Source organism: Haliotis rufescens, unplaced genomic scaffold, assembly GCF_023055435.1.
Source record: "Haliotis rufescens isolate VD_foot unplaced genomic scaffold, xgHalRufe1.0.p SCAF_23, whole genome shotgun sequence".
Taxonomy (NCBI): Eukaryota; Metazoa; Mollusca; class Gastropoda; order Lepetellida; family Haliotidae; genus Haliotis; species Haliotis rufescens.
The window spans coordinates 7,168,547-7,187,326 of NW_025963924.1; the positions used below are offsets into that span (position 1 = coordinate 7,168,547).

At 43.2% G+C, this 18,780-nt stretch overlaps 1 protein-coding gene across 1 annotated transcript; it reads left to right on the forward strand.

The window, feature by feature from the left end:
• The first annotated feature begins 1,668 nt into the window (after positions 1-1,668).
• LOC124146531 (1-deoxyxylulose-5-phosphate synthase YajO-like) lies at positions 1,669-14,889 on the forward strand. Its single transcript, XM_048401748.1, has 8 exons — positions 1,669-1,839; positions 5,973-6,121; positions 6,448-6,589; positions 8,300-8,473; positions 9,685-9,782; positions 10,900-11,057; positions 12,777-12,916; positions 13,969-14,889. Exons 1-8 carry the CDS (start codon positions 1,732-1,734, stop codon positions 14,086-14,088), a joined length of 1,089 nt encoding a protein of 362 aa, XP_048257705.1. The 5' UTR covers positions 1,669-1,731; the 3' UTR covers positions 14,089-14,889.
• Positions 14,890-18,780: the final 3,891 nt, after the last annotated feature.

Sequence of the window (18,780 nt, forward strand, 5' to 3'; positions counted from 1 at the left end):
TGATGCAGAGAGGCAGAGACATCGTTTAAAGTAGTCCGATAACTACAGCACTGGGCTAGTAAGAAAAAAGTGTCATTAGTAAATGTCACCTCCCGCCTGTCAAGGAGGATAGGAATCACAGTGTTATCGACTCTCGTCTCACAAGGAGGCTAGTAGTGTGTTTAATTACATTTTATATGTGTCATTGGGGCAAAACTGTGGTTCTCATCAATCGACAGTCTATCCATTCCTCCACATATTTTGTCCATACATTGGTACATTGTAGCGCTTTGAGCATGCTTCAACGTGTGGATTATAGCATCACAAATATCCATTGCTACTATTAGCATTGGTGTGCGTTGACGTTATTGTACTAAGAAAACCAGCTGGGGAGATGGTCCCAATGCAGGTGTGAGTCCATTGTATGTACACGTGCAAACGTGGTATGAATACAATTTACAATGAGTACAAAGAGTACAACGAAGTAACATTACATTGCATGAGTAATGTATTTCCAATTCCCTGTTGTTCCAAGCAACAGCAATTTTTAAAAAAAACAAAAAAACAAACAGGTTAATCTCCTAATGGACAGGAAGAATCCTCACCATTGTCAAGTCAAAAGGGTTTTATTGTTAGGCCTCCGGCCCATGGACATGTTTTATTTGCTTGTTGTTTAACGCCACACTGAGCAATATTCCAGCTTTATGACGACGGTCTGAAATAATCCAGTCTGGACCAGACAATTCAATGACTGACATCATGAGTGTCGACGTACGCAACTGGGATACGATTACATGTATCAACCAACTCAGCGAGCCTGACCACCCGATCCTGTTAGTCGCCTCTTTAACACAATCATGGATTGCTGTAAATCAGTTCTAACCCGGACCTTCACAGGGTCCATAGGCATGTTCAGTGGTTCACGAAGGAAATGAAACGTCTTTTTACGGTTTTACGACCCGTACAGTAGGATACTTGCATTTGTGAGTAAAACAATTTAGATACAGTGCGTGTTTAAAAACCCCTTGGGACGTAACAGATTGGACATAAATCAAAGATCATTTTGCCCATACTGCCAGGTCAAACGTCATCTTACTTACTGTTCGCATTTGAGTCAATAACACACCCAAATATTTATTATTCATTGTACCATGACATTGAAGGATGCTTGATTCTGATTCTGTTAGAGCACTCTGTTCGAAATTAAAGATAAGAGGTATCAATTCTGCAGTGGGACGACCTCAAAGTGGTAAATGTCTGAGGCCTGCATCACCTAGGCTTTCTTCCAACATCAAGCTGACACACCGTAAATTAACTGGAATCCTGTTCAAAGTTGCATTCAACCCAACCCACTCACTCATTCCTGTATTTACTTAATTTCTTCAGGATCCGTGTAAAGAATAGGTCTTCAGCAACCCATAACTAACGGGTTCGCATGGTCAGACTCTCTGCCTTGATTGATGCATGTCATCGTATCCAAATTGCCTAGATCGATGCTCATGATGTCTATCACTGGATATTCTGGTCCAGAATTGATTATTTACAGATCACTGTCTTATAGCTGAGTGCGGCGTTGAGCCAAAACAAACAAACAAACAAACAAATAGTTTCTTCAGAACCTTCCTGGCCTTTTCACAGCGCAGATCAACACTCAGGATTGCAAACCTAAGGTCACATCCATCAGCTGACAGTTACCGATAGATTGCAAACGAGTATCCTGCTGGTGTCGACGTTACTCGCCCTACAACAAAGATGGCAGCTGTACCAGAGGAGAGTAAACTTTCCTACAACTTCTTAGGGAGGTCTGGACTGAAGGTGGCCAACATATGTCTCGGCACGGTGACGTTTGGCAATGCTGGGGTGAGTTTGGTAATGCAAGAACGACAAATGCGTCTCTTTCTTAGGGTCTGAGGGAGTGTGTGGTAAGCGGTGTCACGGCTCGTGTGTTGTGCACTTTCACATAGCCAAACGTGATATGAAAAGAAAATGTTTATAGTTTTCATTTTGAGGGGAGATTATTGATATTAGTATGTATAATAGAGACGTTCAACGGATTAAACCAACCCCATCGTTGAACTAAATTGAAATTACGTATGTGCTATCTGGTGATACGTTGACCTTGAAATACATACGTGATGCTATCAATATGCACGGGACTGACCTTGATGTATATCAGTAATATAGTGCATGCTTCATGATATACACCGACGTATTCGGTGACACTGACTCTGCATTACGTTACAACGAATGTTTGTTGTACAAAACCACAAATAATGCTACAAAACCAAATACATGTATAGGTCTTTTTAAACCATGACTTCTTTAAAGAAAAACATCTTGTATCAACGTAAATATTGTGGCAGCCCATTTCGTTTTCTTTTTTTACAGTCTGAAGTAAATTATATTTTCAAAAATATTAGAGAAGCATTTATTTATCCCAGAAATCCCAGACCCCAAGAATATCAAAAGGTCGGTCCCTAAGCCGGGCTGTGTGCAATTGTTATATACACGGCCAGAAAACTGATAAACGCTCACAAACATGTACACGTGAATGTATGACCGTGAACAAGGTGAGGTGATATGTCGCAGTCTGACATGAATACCCAATCAGATACAGTATACTCCGACCAGTCCTTGTTTTATCCCCATAATGCTGAGCGCAAGACAGTTAACAGCAAGTACAATCTTTCAGTAAGTTTTGGTATGACGGGGTCAGGGGATCGAACTGCCGACCTTCCACTCACCGAGCGACGGCTCTATCCACCAGATCAGAGAGGTGAGGTGAGGTGAGGTGAGGTGAGGTGAGGTGATGTAATGGGGTTTAACGTCGCGTCCAAGATTACTGCACTTATATAGCGACGTACATGCACGTGTATGTGTGTTTGGCTGCTTGTACTAGTCCGGACTGATGCCGATTTATAGTGCTAGCACACTGAGATACCATGTCGTAGTTTAACATGAATACCCCACTCAGACACAGTATACTGACTCCCAGCTGACCAGTCCTTGTTTTAGCCCCTTAATGCCGAGCGCCAGACAGGGTAACAACAAGTACTATCTTTTTACGTCTTTTGGTATGGCGCGGCCGGGAATCGAACCCCGGACCTTCCGCTCTCCGGGCGGACGCTCTACCATTAGACCACGGAGGCGGTCCCCAGAGCAGAGAGGCGATCATAAACAATGAAGTGTTGTTGCCTGGATACTGATGGAGTAATTAACGCTTCAGGACACAAATATCATTCAAAACATGCTTCCTTATATTTACGGACAATATTTACATTACGTCCGGCGATTTTGTAGCCTAGAAAGTATTTTTATGCATCGCCGAGAGAGAAATTCCATGACTCACTATATTGCCATTCACTCCAGATATCATGTGATCAAGGTATTGGCATCAGTGTAGTTAATGCTTGCTGTAGCTATCGGGTATCCCTTCCATGTATAAGGGGAACCATTAGTAGTGGAGGCTCAAGGTATTGGCATCAGTGTAGTTAATGCTTGCTGTAGCTATTGGGTATCCCTTCCATGTATAAGGGGGAACATTATTAGTGGAGGCTCAAGGTATTGGCATCAGTGTAGTTAATGCTTGCTGTTGTCATTTGGTATCCCTTCCATGTATAAGTGGAACCATTAGTAGTGGAGGCTCAAGGTATTGGCATCAGTGTAGTTGATGATTGCTGTAGCCATTAGGTATCCCTTCCATGTATAAGGGGGAACATTAGTAGTGGAGGCTCAAGGTATTGGCATAAGTGTAGTTGATGATTGCTGTAGCCATTAGGTATCCCTTCCATGTATAAGGGGGAACATTAGTAGTGGAGGCTCAAGGTATTGGCATAAGTGTAGTTGATGATTGCTGTAGCCATTAGGTATCCCTTCCATGTATAAGGGGAAACATTAGTAATGGAGGCTCAAGGTATTGGCATCAGTGTAGTTAATGCTTGCTGTTGTCATTTGGTATCCCTTCCATGTATAAGGGGAACCATTAGTAGTGGAGGCTCAAGGTATTGGCATCAGTGTAGTTGATGATTGCTGTAGCCATTAGGTATCCCTTCCATGTATAAGGCTGAACATTATTAGTGGAGGCTCAAGGTATTGGCATCAGTGTAGTTGATGATTGCTGTAGCCATTAGGTATCCCTTCCATGTATAAGGCTGAACATTATTAGTGGAGGCTCAAGGTATTGGCATCAGTGTAGTTGATGATAGCTGTAGCCATTAGGTATCCCTTCCATGTATAAGGGGGAACATTAGTAGTGGAGGCTCAAGGTATTGGCATAAGTGTAATTGATGATTACTGTAGCCATTAGGTATCCCTTCCATGTATAAGGGGGAACATTAGTAGTGGAGGCTCAAGGTATTGGCATCAGTGTAGTTGATGATTGCTGTAGCCAATAGGTATCCCTTCCATGTATAAGGCTGAACATTATTAGTGGAGGCTCAAGGTATTGGCATCAGTGTAGTTGATGATTGCTGTAGCCATTAGGTATCCCTTCCATGTATAAGGGGGAACATTAGTAATGGAGGCTCAAGGTATTGGCATCAGTGTAGTTGATGATTGCTGTAGCCATTAGGTGTCCCTTCCATGTATAAGGGGGAACATTAGTAGTGGAGGCTCAAGGTATTGGCATAAGTGTAGTTGATGATTGCTGTAGCCATTAGGTATCCCTTCCATGTATAAGGGGAAACATTAGTAATGGAGGCTCAAGGTATTGGCATCAGTGTAGTTAATGCTTGCTGTTGTCATTTGGTATCCCTTCCATGTATAAGGGGAACCATAAGTAGTGGAGGCTCAAGGTATTGGCATCAGTGTAGTTGATGATAGCTGTAGCCATTAGGTATCCCTTCCATGTATAAGGGGGAACATTAGTAGTAGAGGCTCAAGGTATTGGCATCAGTGTAGTTGATGATTGCTGTTGTCATTTGGTATCCCTTCCATGTATAAGGGGGAACATTAGTAGTGGAGGCTCAAGGTATTGGCATCAGTGTAGTTGATGATAGCTGTAGCCATTTGGTAATTTTTCCATGTATAAGGGGAAACATTAGTAGTGGAGGCTCAAGGTATTGGCATCAGTGTAGTTGATGATTGATGTAGACATTAAGTATACCTTCCATGTATAAGACGAAACTCTAGTGGTAGAGGCTTCAGTGACATGACAATCCTAGTCATCAATTGTTCTCTAGTTCATAGTGTTTCATGTTGTTTGTTTACTTGATGTTTACATCGAACACTGTCTCAGGTATATGACGACAGTCTTTAATCGAGACCGAACCAGACAATCCAGAGGTTGTTATAATGAGCAACCATCCGCACCGTCGTACGAATACAGCAAGAACCTGGACGTCGGATCCATTGTTGGCATATCCGAATATCGTAGCTTGCTGAGGGCCTATATTCTTACACGGATGCCCCACCGCGGTAAAGTGTGACATTAGATTGTATATTGGCATTCTTAAGACACAACTATCATCTACATATTCTGACGTCTCGTGATAAAATTAATCTATAAGGGGTTTTACGTAGGCTTACAAAACGAGGGATCCAGGAGACTCCCAATTATTAATTTCAAGGGTTCTTACAGAAATACAGTAAAGTACGGTTATAACGAATTCAAAGGGACTACTAATTTTAGTTCGTGATAACCGTAGTTCGTTATAAGCATATACACAGCATAACTACAGCAAATAGTCGGGACCAAAAAAGCAAGTTCGTTATATCCGTCAGTTCGTTATAAGCGCGTTCGCTATAACCGTAGTTTACTGTATGAAGGTCCTGTAATGTAATGAAACGGTGGAGTGTACTGTACTGTAAGATTTCATAATTACTTTAATTACTGGACCTTTATATTTCTTTTAAGAAATTTTGTACAATGAATATTATTGAGCGTCCCTCGGGATGCAATAGATGATTGTTCTGCGTCCATTCTTTGAATGTATGCGTAATGGACACATTCTGGGTCATTCCTGGCGATCGCATAAAAAACATCACTTGATCAGTTGCAGGGCAGCCGACCCGGTCAGGCCACAGAGGAATACTCCCACCAGGTGCTTGACCGCTACGTCCAATGGGGAGGCAACTTCCTCGACACCGCCGACGTTTACTCACAAGGAGTGTCTGAGAAGTTCATTGGATCCTGGCTCACAAAGTATGTTATTATAAAACTCCTATCACTGATATTAGAGATGAAATAAGCGAAGTCACCAGACCACCCACAACCTTTTGCAGCATATCTAGAAAGGATTATTTGCGTGAGTGAGTGAGTGACAAACACAACACTATTATACCACGATAGGAATACCAGCAAGGGATTTCACCTACATCCACCGGAAGTGCCAAATACCGCGACAGGATTTAATTTGCATCAACGGAGACTGGTAGTATAATGCACCAATTTCCGTTTTTTCTGACACTATGACGTATTTGCAAACATTTCTTTCTTTCCGACATTTAAACTATTGCCTACGGTTTCAGACAATCACGTGATCAAGTTGTTGTTGCAACAAAGGTGAGAGGAAACATGCCATATGGGGTAGGTCTGAGTCGCCGCCATATTGTCCAGAGCATCAAGAACAGTCTTGAGAGACTGCAGACAGATTACGTGGATCTGTACCAGGTGAGTACTGTGTAGTGTGTGGATCTGTGCCAGTATTGTGTGGATCTGTACCAGGTGAGTACTGTGAAGTGTGTGGATCTGTGCCAGTAGTGTGTGGATCTGTGCCAGTAGTGTATGGATCCGTGCCAGTAGTGTGTGGATCTGTGCCTGTAGTGTGTGGATCTGTGCCAGTAGTGTGTGGATCTGTGCCAGTAGTGTGTGGATCTGTGCCAGTAGTGTGTGGATCTGTGCCAGTAGTGTGTGGATCTGTGCCTGTAGTGTGTGGATCTGTGCCAGTAGTGTGTGGATCTGTGCCTGTAGTGTGTGGATCTGTACCAGTAGTGTGTGGGTCTGTACCAGTAGTGTGTGGATCTGTGCCTGTAGTGTGCGGATACGCGCCAGTAGTGTGTGGGTCTGTGCTTTTAGTGTGTGGATCTGTGCAAGTAGTGTGTGGGTCTGTGCCAGTAGTGTGTGGATCTGTGCCAGTAGTGCGTAGATCTGTGCATGTAGTGTGTGGATCTGTACCAGTAGTGTGCGGATATGTGCCGGTAATGTGTGGATCTGTGACTGTAGTGTGTGGATCTGTACCAGTAGTGTGTGGATATGTGCCTGTAATGTGTGGATCTGTACCAGTAGTGTGTGGATCTGTGCCTGTAGTGTGTGGATCTGTGCCAAAAGTGTGCGGATCTGTACCTGTAGTGTGTGGATCTGTGCCAGTAGTGTGTGGATCTGTGCCGGTAATGTGTGGATCTGTGCCTGTAGTGTGTGAATCTGTACCTGTAGTGTGTGGATCTGTACCAGTAGTGTGTGGATCTGTGCCTGTAGTGTGTGGATCTGTAGCAGTAGTGTGTGGATCTGTACCAGTAGTGTGTGGGTCTGTGCCGGTAGTGTGTGGATCTGTGCCTGTAGTGTGTGGATCTGTGCCTGTAGTGTGTGGATCTGTGCCAATAGTGTGCGGATCTGTACCAGTAGTGTGTTGATCTGTACCAGTAGTGTGTGGATCTGTGCCGGTAATGTGTGGATCTGTGCCTGTAGTGTGTGGATCTGTACCAGTAGTGTGTGGATCTGTACCAGTAGTGTGTGGATCTGTACCAGTAGTGTGTGGATCTGTGCCTGTAGTGTGTGGATCTGTGCCAATAGTGTGCGGATCTGTACCTGTAGTGTGTGGATCTGTGCCGGTAATGTGTGGATCTGTGTCTGTAGTGTGTGGATCTGTACCAGTAGTGTGTGGATCTGTGCCTGTAGTGTGTGGATCTGTAGCAGTAGTGTGTGGATCTGTACCAGTAGTGTGTGGGTCTGTGCCTGTAGTGTGTGGATCTGTGCCTGTAGTGTGCGGATCTGTACCTGTAGTTTGTGGATCTGTGCCTGTAGTGTATGGATCTGTGCCAGTAGTGTGTGGATCCGTGCTTCTAGTATATGGATCTGTACCAGTAGTGTGTGGATCTGTAACAGTAGTAGTGCTGACTTCCGTGAATGAATCTTGTGACCAACTGAATCGCTTTTTGCGACGTTAGTGTTTCTGCTGCAACGACTTCAGTTGAAAACATACACTTGATTTGATTTGAATTTGTGCTCATCACAATGTGCTGGAATAAAGATTACTTTTAGTAAATGTGCCCTGGCCTTTAATTGAATCTGACTTTATTTGAGGGTTGTTATGGTATTTTGGTTGGGATATGTTTCTATGGTAAAGAAAAGTTACTAAATGTGCAAAGTGAAATTGTGCTCCAGATGCACAAATGGGATGATGGCACTCCTATTGAAGAAACTCTCCGCACATTTGATGACCTGGTTCGATGTGGGAAGGTGCGCTACGTCGGTGCCAGCAACGTGTTGGGTTGGCAGCTACAGAAGATAGCCTGTACTACTGAGAAGCTGGGCATGAACCCCTTCATCAGCTTACAGGTAGGACACCACAGACGGAACCCTCTTAAACTTACAGGTACTGCTTCATCAGCTTACAGGTAGGACATTATAGCTGGAACCCCTTCATCAGCTTACAGGTAGGACACCACAGACAGAACCCCTCATAAGCTTACAGGTAGGACATTATAGCTGGAATACCTCCATCAGCTTACAGGTAGGACATTATAGCTGGAATACCTCCATCAGCTTACAGGTAGGACATTATAGCTGGAATACCTCCATCAGCTTACAGGTTGGACATTATAGCTGGAACCCCTTCATCAGCTTACAGGTAGGACATTATAGCTGGAATACCTCCATCAGCTTACAGGTAGGACATTATAGCTGGAATACCTCCATCAGCTTACAGGTAGGACATTATAGCTGGAAAACCTCCATCAGCTTACAGGTAGGACATTATAGCTGGAATACCTTCATCAGCTTACAGGTAGGACATTATAGCTAGAATACCTCCATCAGCTTACAGGTTGGACATTATAGCTGGAATACCTCCATCAGCTTACAGGTAGGACATTATAGCTGGAACCCCTTCATCAGCTTACAGGTAGGACACCACAGACAGAACCCCTCATAAGCTTACAGGTAGGACATTATAGCTGGAATACCTCCATCAGCTTACAGGTAGGACATTATAGCTGGAATACCTCCATCAGCTTACAGGTAGGACATTATAGCTGGAATACCTCCATCAGCTTACAGGTAGGACATTATAGCTGGAATACCTTCATCAGCTTACAGGTAGGACATTATAGCTGGAATACCTCCATCAGCTTACAGGTTGGACATTATAGCTGGAATACCTCCATCAGCTTACAGGTTGGACATTATAGCTGGAATACCTTCATCAGCTTACAGGTAGGACATTATAGCTGGAATACCTCCATCAGCTTACAGGTTGGACATTATAGCTGGAACCCCTTCATCAGCTTACAGGTAGGACATTATAGCTGGAATACCTCCATCAGCTTACAGGTTGGACATTATAGCTGGAATACCTTCATCAGCTTACAGGTAGGACATTATAGCTGGAATACCTCCATCAGCTTACAGGTTGGACATTATAGCTGGAACCCCTTCATCAGCTTACAGGTAGGACATTATAGCTGGAACCCCTTCATCAGCTTACGGGTAGAACATTACAGATTGAACTGAATTAATGGTATAGCATCATATTCACTATTATTTTCCAGCAACAGTACAGCCTGGTGTGTCGGGAGTCAGAGTTCGAACCCTTCCAGGTGTGCAAGACGGAGGGATTAGGGGTGCTGCCTTGGAGCCCTCTAAAGGGGTGAGTTGGATCAAGGGTCTCTTCCCGTTAGCGTGATTATGATTATCGTAAGTTTATGTTAGAGTAAGTTCGGCTGACGTAGTGGGTGCCCTTTGACGTCGGCGTACACGTCCCTCGATCATGTCCCAGATGTGCTCTATGTGGAATGAGTCAGGACTCATGACTGACCTCTGGAGTCTGGTGATGTTCTGCTGCTGGACAATGTCAAATACGATACGTGCACTGTGGACACGAGCGTTATCGTCTTAAAAGAAAAAAACCCAGTATGACGCTAACGGCACAACTGGTGGAGCCAGTATGTCCTGTGACCTTCCATGGACAATATGCAGTGGCGTTCTGGCAATCATAGTGATCCCGCCCCATATCATTACATACACACCCACCAGAGTGGACCTGGTCTCATCTGAAAACATAAAAAGATTCCACCAGTTTCTACGCTGTAAACACCATTTGTGTCTGCCTAGAATGTGTCGATTTGTAAACGGCGGTACAACAAGTGGTCGCCGAGCATGCAGATTAGGTGCCTGCAGAGGATTTCTAATCGTCTGGTCAGTACCTTGACATCCGGTGGCCTGGCGAAACTGAACAGCGATTTGAATAGCTGTTTGGACTCGATTTTCATATAGTCTGACTTCTGATTAATTAATCCTGGACTTGTGTTGATTACCTAAAGCGCCCTATGCGGGGTGGATCATTAACATTTTGTGTCAGCAGAAACATTATCCTAAGTCTGAAAATCTCAGACTGACGCAATGAACATATTGGCCACCACTCGCAGGACTCTTCCATTTGAAGCATGCCAATAGCCCTTCAGCGTTCATCACGTCGCTACGTGTAACTGTGGATAATAAAAATCCACAATACTTTGCTGAAATGTTAAAATAAAAAATGATCCCCTACCGACGTACACGGAGGAATTGCATGGCCCAGATGCAATGTTTAGTGTGTGTTGGGGTGTTAGTTTTTGGCTGTCATTTATCAAAGATAAATTTCTATCTTCTGACCGATCATAACTATATGTCTCATGATGCCCTACATCTTTGGGGAGTGTGTATGTATACTACTGTTTTATATGACTCTGGCAGTTACATTAAAATGTCCACTATTTCTTGAACAGAGGCCTTCTTTCTGGGAAGTACACAAGAGAGTCTCCCCCGACGACAGGACGCCTTGGTTGGAGGAGAGAAAAGGACGCCGGCAGCTGGAACACTGTGCAGGAGAATGATCAGATGTGGGCCATCATGGATGCAGTGCGGGACATCGCCAACACACACGGTAGTAACATGGGTCAGGCAGAGTGGGGGAAAGATGGTTGGCGTGGAACTGATATGTACATGATAGGTATAGCAGATAAACAAAGGATGGGAATTGTAGTGACATAAACATGTACAGAGATGATGAACAAAGGGTGGGCATGGTAGTGACATAAACACGATGGGTGTAGCAGATAAACAAAGGATGGGCATTGTAGTGACATTAACACGATAGGTATAGCAGATGAACAAAGGATGGGCATTGTAGTGACATAAACATGTACACAGATGATGAACAAAGGATGGGCATGGTAGTGAAATACATGATGGGTGTAGCAGATGAACAAAGGATGGGCATTGTAGTGACATAAACATGATAGGTATAGCAGATGAACAAAGGATGGGCATTGTAGTGACATAAACACGATAGGTATAGCAGATGAACAAAGGATGGGCATTGTAGTGACATAAACATGTACACAGATGATGAACAAAGGATGGGCATGGTAGTGAAATACATGATGGGTGTAGCAGATGAACAAAGGATGGGCATTGTAGTGACATAAACATGATAGGTATAGCAGATGAACTAAGGACGGGCATGGTAGTGACATAGACATGAAAGATATAGCAGATGAACAAAGGATGGGCATTGTAGTGACATAAACATGATAGGTATAGCAGATGAACTAAGGATGGGCATGGTAGTGACATAGACATGAAAGATATAGCAGATGAACAAAGGATGGGCATTGTAGTGACATAAACATGATAGGTATAGCAGATGAACTAAGGATGGGCATGGTAGTGACATAGACATGAAAGATATTGCAGATGAACAAAGGATGGGCATTGTAGTGACATAAACATGATAGGTATAGCAGATGAACTAAGGATGGGCATGGTAGTGACATAGACATGAAAGATATAGCAGATGAACAAAGGATGGGCATTGTAGTGACATAAACATGATAGGTATAGCAGATGAACAAAGGACGGGCATGGTAGTGACATAAACATGATAGGTATAGCAGATGAACAAAGGACGGGCATGGTAGTGACATAAACATGATAGGTATAGCAGATGAACAAAGGACGGGCATTGTTGTGACGTAAACATGATAGGTATAACAGATGAACAAAGGATGGGCATGGTAGTGACATAAACATGATAGGTATAGCAGATGAACAAAGGATGGGCATTGTAGTGACATAAACATGATAGGTATAGCAGATGAACTAAGGATGGGCATGGTAGTGACATAGACATGAAAGATATAGCAGATGAACAAAGGATGGGCATTGTAGTGACATAAACATGATAGGTATAGCAGATGAACAAAGGATGGGCATGGTAGTGACATAGACATGAAAGATATAGCAGATGAACAAAGGATGGGCATTGTAGTGACATAAACATGATAGGTATAGCAGATGAACAAAGGACGGGCATGGTAGTGACATAAACATGATAGGTATAGCAGATGAACAAAGGAAGGGCATGGTAGTGACGTAAACATGATAGGTATAACAGATGAACAAAAGGTATGCTTAGTGCCTGGCATACGTACCAGTAGAAATGGCGCTGAGTTACAAGATGGGCATGGTGGTGTTATGCAAGATGATCCTAGAGGTGAGACAAGGTTGGCATAGTGGCGAGATACGTGAAGACATTTGTCGGACAAAGAACCGTCTTGGTGAACTTAGTTTTGATGTCAAAGTACATTGTCTCCTCCCACAGGTAAATCCATGGCCCAGGTGTCACTGCGCTGGCTGCTACAGAAGGATGTTGTTCCATCAGTGATCATCGGAGCCACGACTCTGTCACAGCTGGATGACAACCTGGGAGCTGCTAGTGGCTGGACGCTGTCTTCAGAGGAGGTGAGTCTTTGACAGATGGATGACAACCTTGGAGCTGCTAGTGGCTGGACGCTGTCATCAGAGGAGGTGAGTCTGTGATAGATGGGTGACAACCTTGGAGCTGCTAGTGGCTGGACGCTGTCATCAGAGGAGGTGAGTCTGTGATAGATGGATGACAACCTGGAGGCTGCTAGTGGCTGGACGCTGTCATCAGAGGAGGTGAGTCTGTGACAGCTGGGTGACAACCTTGGAGCTGCTAGTGGCTGGACGCTGTCATCAGAGGAGGTGAGTCTGTGATAGATGGGTGACAACCTTGGAGCTGCTAGTGGCTGGACGCTGTCTTCAGAGGAGGTGAGTCTGTGACAGATGGATGACAACATGGGGGCTGCTAGTGGCTGGGCGCTGACTTCAGAGGAGGTGAGTCTGTGATAGATGGATGACAACATGGGGGCTGCTAGTGGCTGGACGCCGACTTCGGAGGAGATAAGTCTGTAACAGATGGATGACATCCTAGGAGATGCTGGTGGCTGGATGCTGACTTCGGAGGAGGTGAGTCTGTGACAAATTGATGACAACATGGGGGCTGCTAGTGGTTGGACGCTGTCTTCAGAGGAGGTGAATCTGTGACAGATGGATGACAACATGGGGGCTGCTAGTGGCTGGGCGCTGACTTCAGAGGAGGTGAGTCTGTGCTAGATGGATGACAAACTGGAGGCTGCTAGAGGCTTGATGAAAATCAGGGTCTTATTGTTAAGCGTTCCTGCTTCAGTTCCACATGTGTGTTTTACCACGAGGAGAAGGGTAACGATGAGCTGAAAGGATAAAGTGATGATGAGTCAAGTGACGATAAGACATCTCTGCTGCATTGTGCGATCCCAACTATATAATAACCAGATGTGAAGTTAACCACCAAGGTTTGTTAGTGGCTGCTAGTGACTATATCATAAACAACTGGTTACGAAACTGTCAAACATATGGGCCACTCGGAATAGGTTACACGTCATTTGTAAATAATTTAACTTCAATAGATAGGTATGCAGGTCGATAAATGATAGGATCCCCATACATTTCAGATGGCACGACTGGACGAAGTGTCTGAACCCAGACAGGTGTATCCCTTTGACTTGTGGAAACATAACAAGTCTCGGCGTAATCCCTTCCAGTCATCGTATCTCGTCTCCAACACAAACTGATCACAGCACAAGCATGCCAAGCAGACAGATACCACCCAGCTGGTCTTGTACTGTGCCCCGGGACAGTGTGGCATAACATACTGACGAAGCGATTTCCTTGGAATAAATATTTAGCCAAAGCATGGTGCATTTGCTTTCGGTAGCTGATTAATTGTGTGCATAGGCTGGTAGTTTATACATTCAGAAACTTTTATCGAAACGTTTACAAATATAACCACGTGCTACGCATGCGAAGACACGTGTTCAGTAATATATCTCTCTTAAGAGATTGAGTGAGTGAGTATGTTTTTACGCCGCTTTTAGCAATATTCCAGCAATTCCAGCGGGGGACATCAGAAATGAGCTTCACACATCGTACCCATGTCGGGAATCGAACCAGGGTCTTCGGCGTGACGAGCGAACGCTTTAACCACTAAGCTACCCGGCCGCAACTCTTTCTTAAGATTTAACGTATTATGTTATTGGCATATGCTTACTCCGGAAACATAAAATATCATTATATTGTTAGTAATATGTTATATGACAGATGTTGAGGTAAAATTATATCTTAAGATTGAAAACGTTTAGTAGACATATTATGCTCTTAGCATGTGCCAACTAAAGAAATATTTGCACCCACAGCAGTGAAATCTGACAATTAACAACCGTTAAATTCAAAGTCATATGTTCAGTCAATAACATGTATGAACTTGTTGGTCTGTTTGGCAAATGGGGCCATATGTTTTTCCGGTGATTCGTCTCAATGTCTTTCACATGTACTTTTATATCAGCATTGAATAATATATATTTTGTAAGATGTTACCGAAATTCATGTATGTAATAATGTTATCTGACTGTATTACCACACAATAAAGTACTGACTGTGTGAGTGAGTATTGTTTTACGCCGCTTTTAGCAATATTCCAGCAATATCACGGCGGGCGACACCAGAAATGGGCTTCACACATTGTAACCATGTTGGGAATCGAACCCCGGTCTTCGGCGTGAAGAGCGAACGCTTTAACCACTAGGCTAGGCAACCCGACCGCCCCCAATAAAGTACTGACGTCAACAGTCCAGCCTTGTTTATGGTTATGTGATATATTCATCCTACCTCAGAGTTGCTCCAATTCATAAACAACATATATAACCGAAAAACTGTACAAAGCGGCGTTAAACTCAACTAATCCACTCACTAATTAGTCCCTAAATAGGCGCAAGGTCGTGGCGCATTTTCCTCTTTGAAGCTGCGTCGTCGTTTTGGACTTACATAAACATGTCAAATCAGGTACGAAGCGTTGTAAATTTCACGCAGGTGTTCGCCACCACGGTCACGTGGCGTCACGACAAAGGGTTTAACCAATCAGATCTCACTTCCGTTGCACGAGTTTTTAGTGCGCGTTAGTTCTAGACTCCATGATTGGAAGCAGACGTGACGAGTATTCAGCAACAGCCTCGATGCAGGTCAAATTAATGCCAACAAACTGGTAAGAATACATTTCAAACCGATACGTCAAAAGTCAATACACCTATTGTTGCTGTTTCTACTATGCTTACGCGCTACTATAAACGTACTTTTTCAAAGTAAAGTTCGAATTCGTTACGTTCATTGTGAAGAAGCTAGAAGGCTATCAATGATATTTTGCCTTGCTGTGTTTTTCACGGAAACGTTAAATTTAAAATTAACGTTTAGGTAAGCGCAGGATTTTTATTTATGCAACCTGTTTATGACCATATAAACTGCCGTGCAAAAAAAGTATACACTTAAAAATTGGATTTGACCAAAACATTACAAACGTTTTCAAATGGGTTCTTGGCTTACTTGTGAGATAATCATTGATTTAATAATCAAGCTGGGGCGAGTCCAAATTTACTACCCAGGTACCCACACCCCTATTGCCCGACCCTACCCGGGTACCCGATGTTGGTGTCAAGAGATGGGTACAAAATGTCCGATTTGCAATAGTTTGACAGTAGCCCTGGCAAAATGTATTTAGATACACGTATAAAACGATGTGGTCATGCATGCACTGAAGTTGACTGAAGTTATAGCTATGTTCAAACATACATAAGCCAGAAGGAACGTGTTCATAGTCATGAAGAAATGCGAACATTAGTGACTTCTGTAACAATGTAGTTATAGTGAATTTTTGTCATGAAACAATATATCACGTGACTACCCACGGGTCCAGGTAGTACTGTGGGTACCCTGGTCCTACTGAGTACCCACCCGACCCGAGTACCCGAGTTACCCGTCCCAGCCCTAGTATCCATGTTTAACTGCGACATGGTACCTCAGTATATGGCACTATAAACTGGCATAAGTCCGGACTAGTAAAGTCACACACACGCTCTATGAGTATAATCATTTTGAACACAACTTTAAACTCAATGTCACTACACCTCACGGTACCATGACATTGCAATAGTTTAACAACAGCCCGTGAGTATCAATGGGGGACACGCGGACAGTCATTGTTTATACTTTAATTTGTATTGCGCCAAATTCCATTCACATTTGGTGCTCATAGCGCTACGGAGTTGATAAACCCGATGCATGATATGAAGAACACAACTGATGTATGGCCGTCGTATTTCTGGAACAGGTGTGTTTTTAGTCCAATGAATGATGCATGGAAGGATCGATGATAGGCTCAGTTCTAGTGACAGTTGGTTCCAATGTGCAGCGGCCCCAAACTTGTAAGATTTCTGACCAAACAATTTCAAGCTGGTTGCATGGATTTGAAGCAGAATTTGGTGCAGGAATTTTAAGCAGAATTTGATATTTAAAGACCCGCTCATGATATCGTCGGAATCGCAGAATGGAGATTTCTTGTGATTATGGAAATGTCTTTGTCGCTTTACTTAAATCACATAATAACGAAAATGCGGTTAAGTAGCCTAGATGTTAGAGATCTTCACGCCAAAACCGAGGTTCGATTGCCCAGAGGTGTACTATCTGAGAAACCCAGCCTTGGTGTCTCATGTCGTAATATAGTATTAGAAAGAGCGAGGTGAGATGAAGGACCCTTTGGGGCCTACAGGGTCAGCAAAATTTAACAACAGAGCAAAACTTTTAGAAATTGTTACGAAACTTATTAGATGTGTTCATGAACGAGAACTAGACTTTGTCACCCGTAATGATCCGGGGTAGCATAGGTCTTCAGCAACCAATAGCTCGCTAACTTGGTTGATGCATGTCATCGTATCCCAGTTGCATGTACCGATGCTCATGATATCAATCACTGGATTGTCTGCTCCAGACTCGATTATTTACAGACCGCCATCATATAGCTGGAATATTGCTGAGTGCGGCATTAAACAACAAACAAACTAAAACTAGACTTTGTTGTTCATTTCAACAATTGTATGTTTGGGACTTATGCGGGAGCAAACATTTTAATCATATCGCGATGAGATGGGACTTATGACAATACTAAATGCATAGATAAGGATAAAAACTGACAAAAAAAGGTTGATTTTAGATGTTTTCAGGGGGCGTTATCAAATATTTGAACATGAGCAAGTCTTTGACCCATGCTGAATTTCGTAAATGTAGATACAAACAATACAATATATGATGAAATAGATCACGTCGAGTCACGGATTCGAACTTGTGAAATGTGCCTTTTCACTAATTTAGCCATATCTGTGTATTTCGCATATACTCAATTACTGATTACGGCGCTCGAACCTATATTCCGAACAATATATAAACGTACATGTATGGTCGTAACATGAACGTTGATGCAATATCTGAAATATTATATAAACTTTGACACCCCAGTTGATTCAGCTTCTTCCAACAGCTTCTTCTTCGGTGAAATGTGCCGTCATTCGACATAGGTCGGACAAATAGCAGAAACTATTTATTGTGCTTTACTTTTATAAACTCTGTCTTAGCAGATGCTTAGGGCACTTTTATTTTAAGTGTATAATAATATGTGTTGTTGGTGAGGCCGGGTAGCCTCGTGGTTAAAGCGTTCTCTCGTCACGCCGAAGACCCGGGTTCGATTCCCGACATGTGTGAAGCCCATTTCTGGTGTCCCCCGCCGTGATATTGCTAGAATATTGCTTAAAGCGGCGTAAAACCATACTTACTCACTTTAACATGTGTTGACCGAATACCCCAAACCAAATAGTCCGTGTTAACTGAAATTAAATGAACTTTATTTTTTGTAAGAACTCTATCACTTAAGTTATCAGATTATTTTGTGTACACAATATATTGTCAACAAACCTCTTTCAAAAACTGTCCAGAGAAACGGGTCAGATTTTCATTCTCTTTCAAAATGATATGTGATGTGGAATGAAAACCCCCAAATAACTGGTATAGGACGCATCATTTTGTGTCCGGTCAGTTCCCGTACCGATATTGAACATTAACATTAACCTGTGTATTAATGTTTGTTCTTGCTTCAGCCACAAATGGAATGCATGTGTGGCAGGACAAGCGCCTATAAAATCACTAGGATTTAATGTTTATCCTTATATCTTAGTATACCTAGACGACCAAGGTGCCTGGACATGGTTACACACTACAACTGTCCGTGGTCACTCGGGCTCCAGTCTGAGAAAACATTGTTATGCCGGACTTTCCCTGTGAAGAATGTGGTCAGTAGATATAGGGGTGTATTTTGCTGGTCAGAATGTTCCGAGTAACGGGGAAAGTATAACCTTCCGCATTCATGGTGAAGTGTAAGAATGAGTTGC